The sequence below is a fragment of the Nannobrachium achirus genome (assembly GCF_963921795.1).
Source record: "Nannobrachium achirus genome assembly, chromosome: 12".
Taxonomy (NCBI): Eukaryota; Metazoa; Chordata; class Actinopteri; order Myctophiformes; family Myctophidae; genus Nannobrachium; species Nannobrachium achirus.
Window position 1 is genome coordinate 45,227,134 of NC_137832.1, and position 15,324 is coordinate 45,242,457.

Here is a 15,324-nt window from a genome sequence, read left to right on the forward strand (position 1 = left end):
ACGTGATTTTGGGGGTGTCCCCAGATGACAGTTAAATGACATTTTAAGGCCTTTTTAATACAAAACAAAAATTAGGAAAAAATAAAGACCATTACTGCATCCAAAGAAATCAACAAACTATACAATAGAAAATGGTCAAACATTGGCCAAATTGTCAAATAATATAAGGCACATTTTTTTGAGAAATTGCTGATATACAAGCTCACAAGGTGTTGTGAGCTTGCAGATCTGCTATTTTCACAATATCTATTTGTGGAACTGAGTCAAACTAAATGTAATGCATCAAATGCTGTTTGTCAGGGTGGGGGGTCCCCACTTCAAATATGATTAATTTGGGGTGGTCCCGACATGAAAAGGTTGAGAACCACTGGTATACACCACCGTCTTATAGGTTGCCTTTCCTTAAAATTGACACTATCGTCAGTAAACATATCTTTGGTTAACCATAGCTAATTTATTTATTTTATCTAATCTTGAGAGCATATTGGATGACACATCACTCACTCTCGGTTTAACTTGTAAATGATTTAGTTTGACTGTTCAAGGTGATGCAGGCGGCGTGTGAGTGCAAGGCAAGCTGTAAGGAACCGAAGGTCTCATCAAATAACTGCTCTTCAGCACATGGTCAGGTGACAGGTCTCCTGCAGTTTGAGCCTGCATTTGCTTTTATTAAGCAACACTGCCCCCTTGTGTCAGAAAGTGGTGATTTGTTACTGACTGACTAATCTCTCTAGACAGCCTCAGAGTTGCTAGGAAGATTGATTGATTGATTGATTGAAGAATTTATTAGAAGTTTGCAATAGAAAAAAGTACAGTTTCATGACAGTACAAATCACTGGTACAAGGTCAACTAAAAGGAGATCCTAGAAAGCCGAGGCACAGGAACCACACTTTAAGTATCTCATATAACATTGAAAGACAGACGGATAGAACATAGTACTTTATCTAGGATAATATCAGTTTCAAAAGCATAACATCAAATACAAAAGGCAGAATACAAAGAAAAGGGGGGGGGGAGCATGGGGGCTTAGTCTATTTACAAGTCACGGGTAGCTGCTGTCTGAAGGTGACTTTTCATACCAATTTTGAAGGAGGCTAGGGATTTGCTCTCCTTTAGGGCTTGTGGAAGGGCGTTCCACATGTTGATGGTATAGCAGGAGAACGAGTTAGCGCCTTGTTTAGTGTTAAATCTACGCTGATGATGATTAGTGGAGCTGCCTCTGGTGTTATGATCGTGAACATCCTTGACCTTTAAGAAGTAGTTTGTCAGGTACATGGGAATCTTGGAGGTGTAGTGTATCTTGTGCACCAGGCCCATTGCAAGAGAGACAGGCCGAGTGGGCGTCGCCCTTGCTTTGATGATTTGGTTCCCAGATTACTGACTGACTGATCTTACATCATCAATTCCTGTGATGGAGGCCATGTTTATTTTGTTGACTAAGACTAAAAGACTAAGATTCTGATATTTAGTCGACTAGATTAAGACTAAACCATTTCAGATGACTAAAATAGGACTAAAACTAAATGGCGTGTTATTCAAAAGACTAAGGTGATATTTCTGAAGCTAGACATTTGCTAGACATTTTTTGTGGGTTTGGGGCTTGCAGCCACACAAAGCTGGATATGTTGGCCGCGAAGCTGGATATTTTTTAAACCGGATAAATAAGTGGAGACATTGAAAAATATCCGATTCACTGGATCCGTGTTGGCATGGAACCCGGATATCTCTGTAGACTTTACTGTGTGTGTGCTTGTCCCGCTAGTGGAGGTCTGGGGACTCAGATTATTTTAGACCTAGATATCTTTGTCGTGTGGACCTAGATATTTTTCTATGTGGATATCTGAAAAACCGGGATATATGAAAAATCCAGCTCTGTGGAGCCTATGCCTAAGAATTGCTGTCACTGGATGCGTGGGAGGGTCTAATCACAAAGTCAGCGGCCGTGTCCAAAGTCACTCACTCTTTCACTAACGCCCCTGTCTGCATTCGTGTGTCTTCAGTGTCGGTGAGCATCTCCAACCTCTACCCGGGCTGTGAGAACGTGAGCGTGAGAAGCCGCAGCATGATGTTCGAGCCCAGCCTGACCAAAGGCGTGCTGGAGGTCTTCTCCCCCGTCCACAACGCCATGTCCTCTGCAGACGAACAGGCCACCAAGGCCATCGACATCCAGAACGCCAACATCAATGGTACGAGCCCACTCAGCCCAGGCCTGTCACAATTATTACATAATAATCGTCTAATCACAATTATTTGACATAATCGCAAAATATTTTTGTAAAATAGGTGGTATTTACAATTGGTAGGTCAGGGGAGTTAAGGATAGGCTTTGATTTCTCTTTCGAGTAGCAGCCGCAAGGTGCTTTTGTGTTCAGGTAAATGTGCAAATGCATCAAACATCACTTTGGCTTTGACCTTTGCATGGCATCGCTACCCATGTCGACATTAGTATGTTAGAAATGTTACCCTAGTATCATTCCCCTCCCACTCGTAGGTGTCGGGGACTTCAGCGTGTGGGAGTTCTCTGGGAACCCGGTTTACTACTGCTCCTACGACTACTTTGCGGCCAATGACGTCACAGCCATCCACCTGGTGGTTTTCAGCCTGGAGGAGTCGTACGAGACCCAGCTGAGCCACATCACCTACTGGCTCAACATGCTGAAAGCCCTCACCCTGCCCCAGGAGACCATAGGTGAGGAACGGAGGGTGGGAGGGAAGGGGGTAGCCTGGAATCAGAAGAATCCGCCGGTGCAAAAGAAAATTGCCCTTGGCGGAATTGGGTCTGGCCCCGCTCAATTGTGAATCAATTCCCTCACCCTGAAGAGTTGGGTGACCAATCAGGGCCTAGTATTGGTCTGGGCTAACCGATTGTGTCCTGAGACAAAAAGTTGTAACCCGCTTCTTGGAAAATAACCTTCCATATAGAATTATTAGATTCATATCCACAGTTCATATATAGTCAGGCTACGCGTGGCTAGGGAGGGGGACCAGCGAGATAGCCCCCCCCCCCCTTTCCTGTGCGGAAGGGGGAAAACACTTATATGACAAAGTATAAAATTGATAACGTGGCTGCGTGTGTTTCTATGTCAGTGGTGCTCAAACGTTTTCATGTGAAGGACCCCCAAAATGATATGTATTTGGCCACGGACCCCATCTCAAAATTTCAGTTACAAATGTTCGCTTGAAAAATACACATTCAAAGATTTGCACAAATTTCCACGACTTTTCAAAAACAGCAGATCTACAAGCTCGCAGCGCGGCACTCGGTGCCGCGCTGTGAGCTTGTATATCTGCTATTTTTCAATTGCTAAAGTATAAAATAATTCCAGGCCCCTAGTAACTCAGTCCCACTTTTCCTCCCCTTGTGACACCCCTGTGTGTGTGTGTGTGTGTGTGTGTGTGTGTGTGTGTGTGTGTGTGTGTGTGTGTGTGTGTGTGTGTGTGTGTGTGTGTGTGTGTGTGTGTGTGTGTGTGTGTGTGTGTGTGTGTGTGTGTGTGTGTGTGTGTGTGTGTGTGCTCGCCTGTGTCCAGCTTTTGGAGGTCGTATCCAGCAGCCTCTAGCTGTGGTCCTGGTGGCCACCCACGCTGACCTGGCCAACGTCCCTAGAGCCTTCTCTGGAGAGATCTGCTATGACAAAGAGAGAGCCCTGCTCAAGGAGGTCAGGAACAGGTATGGTGTTTGGTTTGTTATTTTACACCCATATAAACAGGACTGACCATGGGAGATGTTGATGTGTTGAATGTTATTGATTGATTGATTGATTATTTTATTATATAAAAATGGAGAACGGTACAAGTATAGTCAATACAATCGAAATGTAGTACAGTACAAGATGTGCTGTAAGAATTCTTAATTGGTTTGTCAAATAACCATAAAGTGGTTATTTTTGTTGTTGTTGTCAGTATTGTTCGCATCACACCGATTGAAACAATGGGCACTACAAATTCCCTAGATCTACATGATTCGATTTATCTTTTTTTTCTTCTTTTTTTTTTTACTTTGCCATTGGTTTCAGTAAAGGATGCTTACATTGCTGCAACCGAGAAATTTAGCTGAAGGTCAAATGTAGGAGTTGTTCCAATATCTCAACGCAGGGTTAGGGTACTGGGAACTTGAAACGGTCCAAGGAATCTATAAAACCCACAATAAAGCTATGATGTGTACGGTATGACACCCTTTTTCAGTGAGATTGGAACTTTTAAAAATGTGCTGTGTGGTTTGTCGTTAGGTTCGGGAATGACCTAGATATCAGTGACAAGTTGTTTGTCATGGATGCCGGAGCCTCCAACTCCAAGGACATGAAGCTGTTGAGGAATCACCTGCTGGAGCTCCGTACCAGCATCATCTCTGTATGTTCAACACTCAAACACAAGCACACACTGTCTCTCTCTCTTTTGTCTAAGCCAGGGGTTGTCACACAGAGAAATGGAAGCAAAACATAATCATTGTTTTAACCACATACATCGCGTTTTCCTAAAGGTATTAGACGCACATAAAAGTAAAAGTATTCTCAACTTTACAGCACAAGGTGTGTAGTCCACCGGTCATCACAGTGCTTTGTGGAAAGAACCCCTGTTTGCCAAGACGTTTCTGCAGAAGTGTCAGCATCTGTAAACGGCACATCTCGGTGGTATCACCCCCTAATTCCTTGTGTATTCATTGGCCAATAAAACTGACGCTGCTGAATTTTCAAAAATAGCAGATCTGCAAGCTTGCAAGCGTGGCACTCGCTGCCTTGCTGTGAGCTTGTATATCTGCAATTTCTTATTACAGTCAAAGCACAAAATAATGGTTAAGGTGGTTAAAATCTAGAGTGACACAGATGCGTTCTGGTGCTAGATGGGTGTTAAACGTAACACGTTGGCAGACCTTCCGTGTTGTGTTTGTGTGCATGCACGTGCACACACAGACATGAAAGGGGGCTTGAGCCACTGCCCTTTAACTAGTCGTCTGTAAAAAGTGCCCTCTCAAGACCATGAATGCAGTTTTTACTATGGTGAAAGAAATGCAAATGCCCCTCTTTCCATGCCATACCTGAAGACGGGAATCAAAAGAATTGCCTTTTCCAAACTCTCCTGAACTTGAATGCAGCATCTTATGTTGAAAGAATTGCCCTCTCTGTGTAGAAATCCATGCTGTACGCCACATTGTCTTTTATGATTAGTTATTGTGGTATCAAGTACTGCAAATAGCTGACCTCCAAGCTCACAACGCGTCGCAGCTTAGAGGTCTGCTATTTTCAATATTTTCACCAAAAGGCCCTTTTAGATATTGCAGCCCCTGGCTCTCTAACATTATCTGCACGTCCCTGTTTGTGTGTGCAGAGGTGCAGTCCAATGACCCAGCTGTGGGAGCGGCTGCTGGCCACCCTGCCGGCCTGGAGGAAGCTGAGCGGGCCCAACCAGCTGACCTCCTGGCAGCAGTTTGTCAGCGACGTCCAGGAGCACATCAACCCCCTGGTCAGCCAGGAGCACCTCCGCACCCTGGCCCTGCAGCTGCACAGCATGGGGGAGGTGGGTGCTTACACGCATGCACGCACGAATGCACGCACGTCGCACGCATACATGCACGCAGGCACACACACACAGCACACACACACAATGGTGTGAAGACATAATTCACAAACTACTGGCCAATAAGCAGGGTTGGGTGTAGCGATACACTTGCTGTGTCACCCTTTCTTGTTTTCTTTTAGTTTTTCTTACACTGACCAATGGACACTTTTTTTGTTTGGCTCTGCACTATTAGGTTGTGTTGGTAGTATTGAGTATTTTGCTTGTTTGACATGGCGGTGAGATACCTGTAGCACTGACTAGCATTTTTGTCTCCACCAGCCGAAAGGCATGGGAGATACTATGTTTTCGCCTCCGTCCGTCCTTCCATCCGTCTGCGCGTGCATGCGTCCGTCCGCTCGTCCGTTCGTCCGTCCGTCCGTCCGTCCGTCCGTCTGTTACCAGCTAATCTCCGGCACCGTTGGCCCGGTCACTGACAAACTGTGCACACACTCCCTGGATACCAATTCAGAACTGCCCCAAATCTTTCACATTGGCCTGTTCTAGCGCCACCAGGAGGCCGATTTAAGCAAAACTAACTTTTGCCAGTACAAAAATCACACAAGTCGGTACACGGTATCTCTACAGTCATGTGATCGGCAATGGATCTGTCCGATTTTCCATATTCCATCCTGATTGGCTAAAACTCTTCAAAAGTTTGCAGGATTGGTCCGTTTTGAATAAAATGCCTGAAATCATGAACGCAGTGTGCGATTTTGGTGAAATTGTGCATGCACATTCCCAATGGGCAGAGGAATAAATACCACTTAAAAATCCAAATCAGCCCATGGTGGCACTATAACAAGCCCATTCGTGTTTTAACCTATAACTCCACTGATCAATGTACAATGTTTTATGTGCACTCCCTAGAGGCCAAGGAAAAACCTTTGCCCTGCATTTTTCATATCTGCCTTTTATAGCACCACCAGGAGGCCGACTTGTGTAAAACAATTTTCCCTATTATTCCTTGAGATTTTATCAAAAAATCATGCAAATCAGTACATAGTATCTCTATAGTCATGTGATCAAGACCGATCTGTCCGATATTTCATATTCCATCCTAATTGGCTAACATTGGCTTCCAAAGTTTGCAGGATTGGTCCATTTTGAACAAAATGACTTGATCATGAATCATAAATCATGAACGCAGCTTGTGATTACAGAGAAATTCTGCACGCACATTCCCACTAGGTCAAGTAACAATTGCTGCCCCATGGTTCGAAGTTCGAACTCCTGTTGGTCCGAACACCGTCGTCAGGTTAGCTACTCACCAGCGTCGGCAGGTTAGCTACTCACCAGCGTTAGTTTGGTGAGTAGCTAAGGTTGGATTAAGGTTGGATTTAGGCATAGTTTACTGAGGTTAGGGTTAAGGTTAGGTTTAGGTGGTCGGACCAAAGGGTGTGTAAATTATGCAGCGCTAAATTTGCTAACCATTACTGCCCATTCAATGATTTCACGCCAGTCCATTGATCATTGGCTCACTCACGCGCATCTACTTAATTCCTTTCATACTTAAAAATTAAATCTGGCTTTTGTCCAGGAACAACAACCACAACACAGTTCTTTGTTTCAAGTTAATTAATGGATGTCTGCTCTGCTGCTTGAGCTCACTCTCTGAGTGTAACCTTGCATCACCAGTCTTTCCACCTCGGAGGAGGAAAAGCCCGGGAGGTGGTCTGTGGGAAGGTGGGGGGTGAACGATAGTGTGAACGTAACATTTTAAGAACGTGAACGAATCATTCACGAGTCTTGCTAATGATTTGGTTCTTATGAACGAATCCAATACCAGAAGAGTCACCGGAAAGAAACTTGCCTGGACTGATGGTTTATGCCGTTTGATTGATTGATTGATTGAGGTATTTATTATTATAAGTTTTCGATAGGAAAAGGTACAGTTTCATGACAGTATAGTTCACTGATACAATGTCAACTAAAAGGAAACTCGGGTAAGGCAAGGCTTAAGCTTCATACACACCGCCGGCGAATTGGCGAATAGCGAATTAGCGTATAATTCGCCTTTTGTTTAAAACCTTATAAAGTCAATGGAAGCATCCACACCAAACGCGAATTTAAAAAAAGCGAAAAGGCGTCTGTTTTTTATTCGCCCTTGTGTCGAATTTAGCGAACATTCGCTGGTGAACTCCTCTCTCTCTCTGTATTAAATCAAGCTCACTCTATCCTACTTAAAGAGAGAGAGAGAGCAAGGTCGAGGGACCTTCCCTTTGCATTGCTTTTCCGTGTCTCTCATCTGTGTGGCTGCTTGGAAAAAGTACTCGAATGTCTACTGGTAAAAGCATGGTTTATGTATGTTTTATTGTTAATTTATATCTGCAAAAAGACTAATGTTTTAAATAAATCGCTGGGTAGTGGGTATTAAATACAATAGGATCCGAAATTTAGTGGAGTAGAAGGAAAGTACTGGGAAATGGACTCAAGTACAAATACCTACACGTCCAGGCTACTCAAGTAAATGTACTTTTAATTACTTAACACCACTGCTGCTGCGAGCTGCCTGTCTGTGTGGGGGAACGGAGCGGAGGGGGAATGGTGAAAGCGTGTTGTCTCTTCTGTGATGTGATGGTTGTGTGCGCCGGTGAAGACTTATTTGATATTTTCCATTGAGATCCTTAATATCCTTATATACCTCTATAAACTATGCCTAAACGGTTAAACATAACCTTATTCCTAACATTAACCTCAGTAAAATGGTCCCTAATCCTATTCCTAATCTTAACCTCAGAAAGATATGTGTAATCCTAAAGTTATTTCTAACCTTATTCTCTGTAAAAAAAAAGCGAGTTTCTTTCTGGCGACTCTACCAGTTACCAACAAATCACTCATGAAGGATACATCACTAATCAGGACAGCGTGGTTCTCAGCCCAGACCCCCTGCTATCCCCATCACACCTCAACTTCACACCGTAAAATGAACAACATTTACAAAGTCATTTACATAGTCAATGGGTCCTATTGTTTATCCTCACAATGCTATTGGATAAATGGGTTTAATTTGCATTGAACATGTTTGGTTGGTTGGTTTGGGATTGAACATAATAATCTATCTATAAATGCGACAAATCTCTGTCTGTCTGTCTGTCTGTCTGCGTGCGTGTATGTAATCCGCGTATCTCGAGAACTGTTCGTCCCACCGGCTTCAGATTCGGCACGCGCGTTCTCCGCCGCGGCACGGAGTGCAGTGCCGGGCCTCGACCCGACCCGACGCACGTTTTTTCCGAACCGGCGCAAAACGTTCGGAATCTCCTTATGCAGAGCTGATTGTTGACATCAGGCTGTTCCGGAGGAAATCGGCGCAAGCGCTGACTCATTGTGACATCACTTCATAAAAGGCTCTGACATCACGTACGCCACATGAGTCAACAAAAAATCTCTGTGAATGTGTATGTATGTATGTAATCCGTGTATCTCGAGAACCGTTCTTCCCACCGGCACGCGCGCTCTCCAGATATGGGCATAAAATGAATGCCTGTATGCGGAGCTGATGTCTGACATCAGAGTTTTCAGCAACCGGTACTGTGTGTGCAGAGATCTCCATATATGGGCATAAGGGGACAAAGGCAAACAGATGGTCAAAACGGGTCCTATGACAACAGGTATATTGGGGTTTGCATTAAAGGGTGGGGCATTCATGGGGTCTGCTCCAAAAAAGACAAATAAAATAAAAGAGACAGACATAAGACATAAGACAAGCAACAAAGCGTGGGACTGGGAGGATGACTTGAATGATGCAGATTTAAGCAGGCTGCGTATTCTGCTTAAAGAAGAAACAAACAAAAAGCGACAGAGATCTCATATATGGGCATAAAATGGACGCAGATAAACAGATATCTCCATATATGGCATATATGGGCATAAAATGGATGCAGAATCACAAAGATCTCCATATACGGGCATAAAGGGACACAGACAGACAGATACAGAGATCTCCATATATGGGCATAAAATGGACGCAAATAGACAGATATTTCCATATATGGGCATATATGGGCATAAAATGGACCCAGAACTATATCTGCAGTGATCTCCATATATGGACATAACGCCGGCAGATAGATACATATATCTCCATATATGGGCATAAATGGACACAGGCAAACAGATGGTCAAAACGGGTCCTATGACAACAGGTATAATGGGGTTTGCATTAAAGGGCGGGGCATTCATTCCCTATTTACATCGTTCCCGAGTTGGCCAGGTCGCCGACTAGACGCTGGGCCGCCCGTTCTAGTAATATAAAATACACACTTCACACACATTATTCTAATATTTTACTCTGTCTCTGAGGCATGCTTTTATCCAGTGGTTCTCAAGTGGATTCAAGGGACTATGTGGGTTCCTTTAGGGGGGTCTAAATTGACCCATAAAAGTATGTAACTCTGACAGTGTACAAATGTGGGTTCATTTGGTTCCATTTGTACACTGTCAGAGTTATGGGGACCTTGAAATGAGAAAGTTTGAGAAACACTACTTTTTATAAATACATTTTCCTTGCTGTGTCATACCACTAGAGGTCACTGTTTGTTCATCAGTAACATTGGCTCCATGCACTTTCAATGACTCAGAAGAATGTCCAGAACAGATTGTTTCTCCACTTGTTTATGGGAATGCCTGTGGTCAGCCAGTGAGCCAAGTGGATGACACAGCGAACTTTCAAAAGCATTTACCCAAAGCATTCTACATTACTCTGACTGGAGTCTGGACTGAGCCTCTGTGGATAGCTTTAAAGCACATGCAGCTCAAGACCTATTTCTTTACTCTTGCTTTTTTAGCTGAACGTTTAAATCCTTGTGCTGCTAATTGACGTCCGCACTGTTCTGAAATTGTTCTTCAATGTTTGAGGTTTTTATTGTCTCCACCAGCCGAAGGCTGAGGGAGAGTATGTTTTCCCCTCCGTCCGTCCGTCCGTCCGTCCGTCCGTCCATCTGTCCGTGCGTGCGTCCGTCCGTCCGTCCGTGCGTGCGTGCGTGCGTCCGTGCGTCCTCGCAGTTTGTGAGCAGCTAATCTCAGTCACCGTTGGCCCGATCGCTGCCAAACTGCTTTCTTTTTATTGTCTCCACCAGCCGAAGGCTGAGGGAGAGTATGTTTTCCCCTCCGTCCGTCCGTCCGTCCGTCCGTGCGTCCGTCCGTCCGTGCGTCCGTCCGTCCGTCCGTGCGTGCGTCCTCGCAGTTTGTGAGCAGCTAATCTCAGTCACCGTTGGCCCGATCGCTGCCAAACTGAGCACACACACTCCCTGGATGCCAATCTAGAACCTCTGCCCCACATTTTTCAAATCAGCCTCATGGTGGCGCTATAACAGGCCGATTTGTGTGGCCTGGTTGTTACCAGCTAATCTCTGGCGCCGTTGGCCCGATCGCTGCCAAACTGAGCACACACACTCCCTGGATGCTAATTCAGAACCTCTGCCCCACATTTTTGAAATCAGCCTCATGGTGGCGCTATAACAGGCCGATTTGTGTGGCCTGGTGGAGACCTGTGCTCGGAAGAGCACTGCTTCTAGTTTTTTCTGCTTTCTTTTTATTGTCTCCACCAGCCGAAGGCTGAGGGAGAGTATGTTTTCCCCTCCGTCCGTCCGTCCGTCCGTCCGTCCGTCCGTCCGTCCGTCCGTCTGTGCGTCCGTCCGTCCGTGCGTCCGTCCGTCCGTCCGTCCGTCCGTCCGTCCGTGCGTGCGTCCTCACGGTTTGTGAGCAGCTAATCTCAGTCACCGTTGGCCCGATCGCTGCCAAATCGGGCACACACTCCCTGGATGCCAATCTAGAACCTCTGCCCCACATTTTTCAAATCAGCCTCATGGTGGCGCTATAACAGGGCGATTTGTGTGGCCTGGTTGTTACCAGCTAATCTCTGGCGCCGTTGGCCCGATCGCTGCCAAACTGAGCACACACACTCCCTGGATGCTAATTCAGAACCTCTGCCCCACATTTTTTAAATCAGCCTCATGGTGGCGCTATAACAGGCCGATTTGTGTGGCCTGGTGGAGACCTGTGCTCGGAAGAGCACTGCTTCTAGTTTTGTATTGTTTTCTCTGTTAAGCACTTGTGCTTCATCTTCTGCTCTGTAAAGCGCGTTGAGCTGCATACAAATAAAGTTTTATTATTATTATTATTATTATTAATATTATTACAGTACACCTTACCCAAAGTATTCTACATTACTCTGACCGGACTGAGTACATCGGATATGTCGTCTGGCATTTTGTTGCGTAATTCCTTTGTGTCTCAGCATTTTGCTGTGTCTTCATTCCCTCACCATATTGTTTATGTTCAACATCTTTCATCAACACATCTCTTTGTGACTCTGTTCTCACCTTGTTCCTATTCCTAAATGCCCCAAACTCTTAACCAAAATCTTTGTCCTCTGCTTGGCATACACACTTCCTTCTCTGGACTTAATTTCCCCAGCAACTTTCTTACGATCTCTGCCACCCCCCCCCCCCCGCCCCCCCCCCATCCTTACACCTCCCCCTGATCCTTTTACTGTAAATACATGTAGCATAACACAATCAGAAGTTTTGTTCCTGCATAGTACTGTCTGTGTTGTTTGTCTGTCATTTAATGTTGTCATGAATTGAGTACAAAAGGACCTCAATGCAAACAAGCCATTGCGCTTTCTTGTGGTCTTTAATCCTCTTAGTAGACCTTGTATCTGAACTGTACAGTCCTGTGCTGTTCCTATGCAAACTTCCAATAAAGCAGTGGTCCTCAACCTTCCAGTAAGGGCACGCCCCCACCCTGACAAGCATTAAGAGTTGAGGCATTACATTTGGTATAATACGGTACTATAGTGAAAATAGCCTCGTTGCGAGGCGTTGTGAGCATGTAGATCGGCTATTTTCACAATTTCTGCCTCTAATATTTGACAATTTGGCAAATGTTTAATTTGTCATTTTAGAGGTATTAAAAAGTCCATAAATTGTCACTTTAGAAATGTGTTAGATACCCTCTATAGTCTATACACTTGGTTTGTTTACTATTGAGTGAGAAAACAATCATCTGGGGACCCCCCAAACCCACGGGTTGAGAACCACTGCAATAAAGTATTCAATCAGTCAACCAGCTCTCTCTCTCTCTCTCCCTGGCCCTCAGATCAACATCATGCAGAGTGAGACGGTGCAGGACGTGGTGCTGCTGGAGCCGCGCTGGCTCTGCAGCAACGTGCTCGCCAAGCTGCTGTCGGTGGAGACGCCCAAGGCCATCCACCACTACAGGGGGCGCTACAGGCTGGAGGAGGTGCAGGCGCTGCTGGCGCCCGACAGCGACGTGGACGAGCTGCTGCAGGTCCTGGACGCCATGGACGTGTGCGCCCGCGACCTCACCAACCCCTCCATGGTGGACGTGCCAGCCCTCATCAGGACCAACGGCCTCCACCGCTCCTGGACCGAGGAGGAGGAGGAGGAGGCGCTGGTATACGGCGGCGTGCGCCTGGTCCCCGCCGAGCACCTCACGCCCTTCCCCTGCGGCCTGTTCCACAAGCTGCAGGTGAACCTGTGTCGCTGGAGCCACCAGCAGAAGCCCGAGGAGGAGGGCGAGGAGATAGATGGAGACATTCGCCTGTGGACCAACGGCGCCAAGGTGAGCCAGGCGGGCGCCGAGGCCATGGTGCTGCTGGTCAACCACGGCCAGGGCGTGGAGATCCAGGTGCGCGGGCACGACTCTGAGCGGGCCAAGTGCTACACCTTGCTGGACACCATCTGCAGCATCACGGAGAACCTGCTGGCCTCGACGCTGCCGGGACTGCTGACCGCCAAATACTACCTGAGCCCCCAGCAGCTGAGGGAGCACCACGGCCCCGTCATGATCTACCAACCCAAAGACTTCTTACGCGCCCAGGTGCAGCGGGAGCCGTCGCTCACCAACACCATGGGCGGCTACCGGGAGAGTTTCAGCAGCATCCTGGCGTTCGGCTGCGCCGAGGTCTACCAGCAGGGGAGTCTGGGCACCCATGTCCACATTTCGGACGTTTGCCTCTTGGCTCGGAGGAAGCTCTGCCGCATGCTGGATCCTCCGGACGCCTTGGGGAAGGACTGGTGTCTGCTGGCCATGAACCTGGGGCTGACGGAGCTGGTGGCCAAACACTCCCACGCCGGGACTCCCAACGGGGCCCCTGAGCCGGACTCGGACGCACACGGCGAGCAGCCCCCGCAGTTGCCCAGCCCCACGGCGGCGTTGCTCCAGGAGTGGAGCTTGCGAGCGGACAGCACGGTGGGCGTGCTGATGGCCAAGCTGAGGGAGCTGGGCCGCCGGGACGCGGCCGACTTCCTCCTCAAAGCCTCGCCCGTCTTCCGGGTCAACACGGAAGCCATGGGCGGGGCCGCCAACGGCTACGCCCCCACCTGCAACGGGGGCACCTCCTACAACTCCATCAGCTCCGTCATATCCCGCTGATCCAAAAAAACAAAAAAACAAGACGGGTGTCGGTTTGTTCACCCGACAGCCGGTGAGGGGTCGAGTCAAACCGACCTGAGAGGGGGACGGGGACATGAACATGAAGTGCAATCTTTTATCAGAAGGACGAGCTGCTCCCGCTAGTTGTGTTTGTGATATACTGTATCACAAACACATCGAATACTGTATCACATCGAATACTGTATCACAAACTGTATCGAAGTCTGTGCTCAACTGGTTTTAATTCTGTGCTTAATCTATTGTGCTGCTTTTAACAGTCCCAAACCCCAACGACCAACGTGCATCCATGTCTGACCCCTTGTCACAACTTTTGGTCATAAAGCAAAGAAAAGCTGAACTGCCGAAGGATATTCAACTGTGAAAAGATGGCAGCCTTTATAGCAGGAAGGCTTTTTTCCACTCGTAGGTTTTCCACAATACAAAGCATAAGGATATGGTGCCTGCCATCTTTAGACAAATTGGGCCCTATTTTCGTCCGTGCTAAACCTCTTATCCCTAAACTTCTTTACCTTTCTTTTACTATTTTCAAAAATAGTTTAACTAGCCGATCTACATCAACACGTTGTGAGGTTGTAGAATGTCTATTTGAAGTATTAAAATGTTTTTCCAAATAGTAAAAAAGGAAAAGAAGGGATAAGGAGTTTAGCACGGACGAAAATAGGGCCTATTGTCTCTCACAGCTACATATATGATTAGGATCTCCTTGCACACATTTTGAGACAGTGGGCATTCTGTTTAGTGCTTAACGCGATAATCGCTTCTTCTTTTTATTTATTTATTATTTTTTCAGAGTGCCTTTATGGCCTTCTACCTCCCTGAAGAAAAGCACAATGATCCTGTTTATATGTCAAACAATAGTTTCCATTCAAAACTCTTGAACTGTGCCTTGTTGACAGTCAAATGAAATAACATTTCAATCAAATTCAGGCAGACAAAGTGCCCTCTGACATTAGCAAGATCAAGCATTCTTTACAGTTGGATTTATGTTGTGTGTGTGTCTATACATACACACACACATGGTGTCGTGAATAAAAGGGGAGTCTATGTACAGTATACACCGGATAATAGGCAGATTCCCAGTGGGTTGGGGAATCTGCCTACCGTTCCTTCCGAGTTGGTTTTTTTGATTGATTGAAGAATTTATTAGAAGTTTGCAATAGAAAAAAGTACAGTTTCATGACAGTACAAATCACTGGTACAAGGTCAACTAAAAGGAGATCCTAGAAAGCCGAGGCTTATTTCCACAGGAACCACACTTTAAGTATCTCATATAACATTGAAAGACAGACGGATAGAACATAGTACTTTATCTAGGATAATATCAGTTTCAAAAGCATAACATCAAATACAAA

General features: G+C 46.2%; 1 protein-coding gene across 2 annotated transcripts in view; it reads left to right on the forward strand.

Annotated features, from left to right (window-relative positions):
- Positions 1 to 15,324, forward strand: part of dapk1 (death-associated protein kinase 1) — a 98,455-nt gene extending 83,131 nt beyond the window's left edge. For both annotated transcript variants that reach the window (XM_080738877.1, XM_080738876.1), the window contains exons 21-26: positions 2,002 to 2,187; positions 2,493 to 2,690; positions 3,530 to 3,668; positions 4,228 to 4,348; positions 5,324 to 5,512; positions 12,653 to 15,324. In XM_080738877.1, coding sequence (XP_080595003.1) covers positions 2,002 to 2,187; positions 2,493 to 2,690; positions 3,530 to 3,668; positions 4,228 to 4,348; positions 5,324 to 5,512; positions 12,653 to 13,951 — 2,132 coding nt within the window. In that variant the 3' untranslated portion in view covers positions 13,952 to 15,324. The remainder of the gene's footprint in view (positions 1 to 2,001; positions 2,188 to 2,492; positions 2,691 to 3,529; positions 3,669 to 4,227; positions 4,349 to 5,323; positions 5,513 to 12,652) is intronic.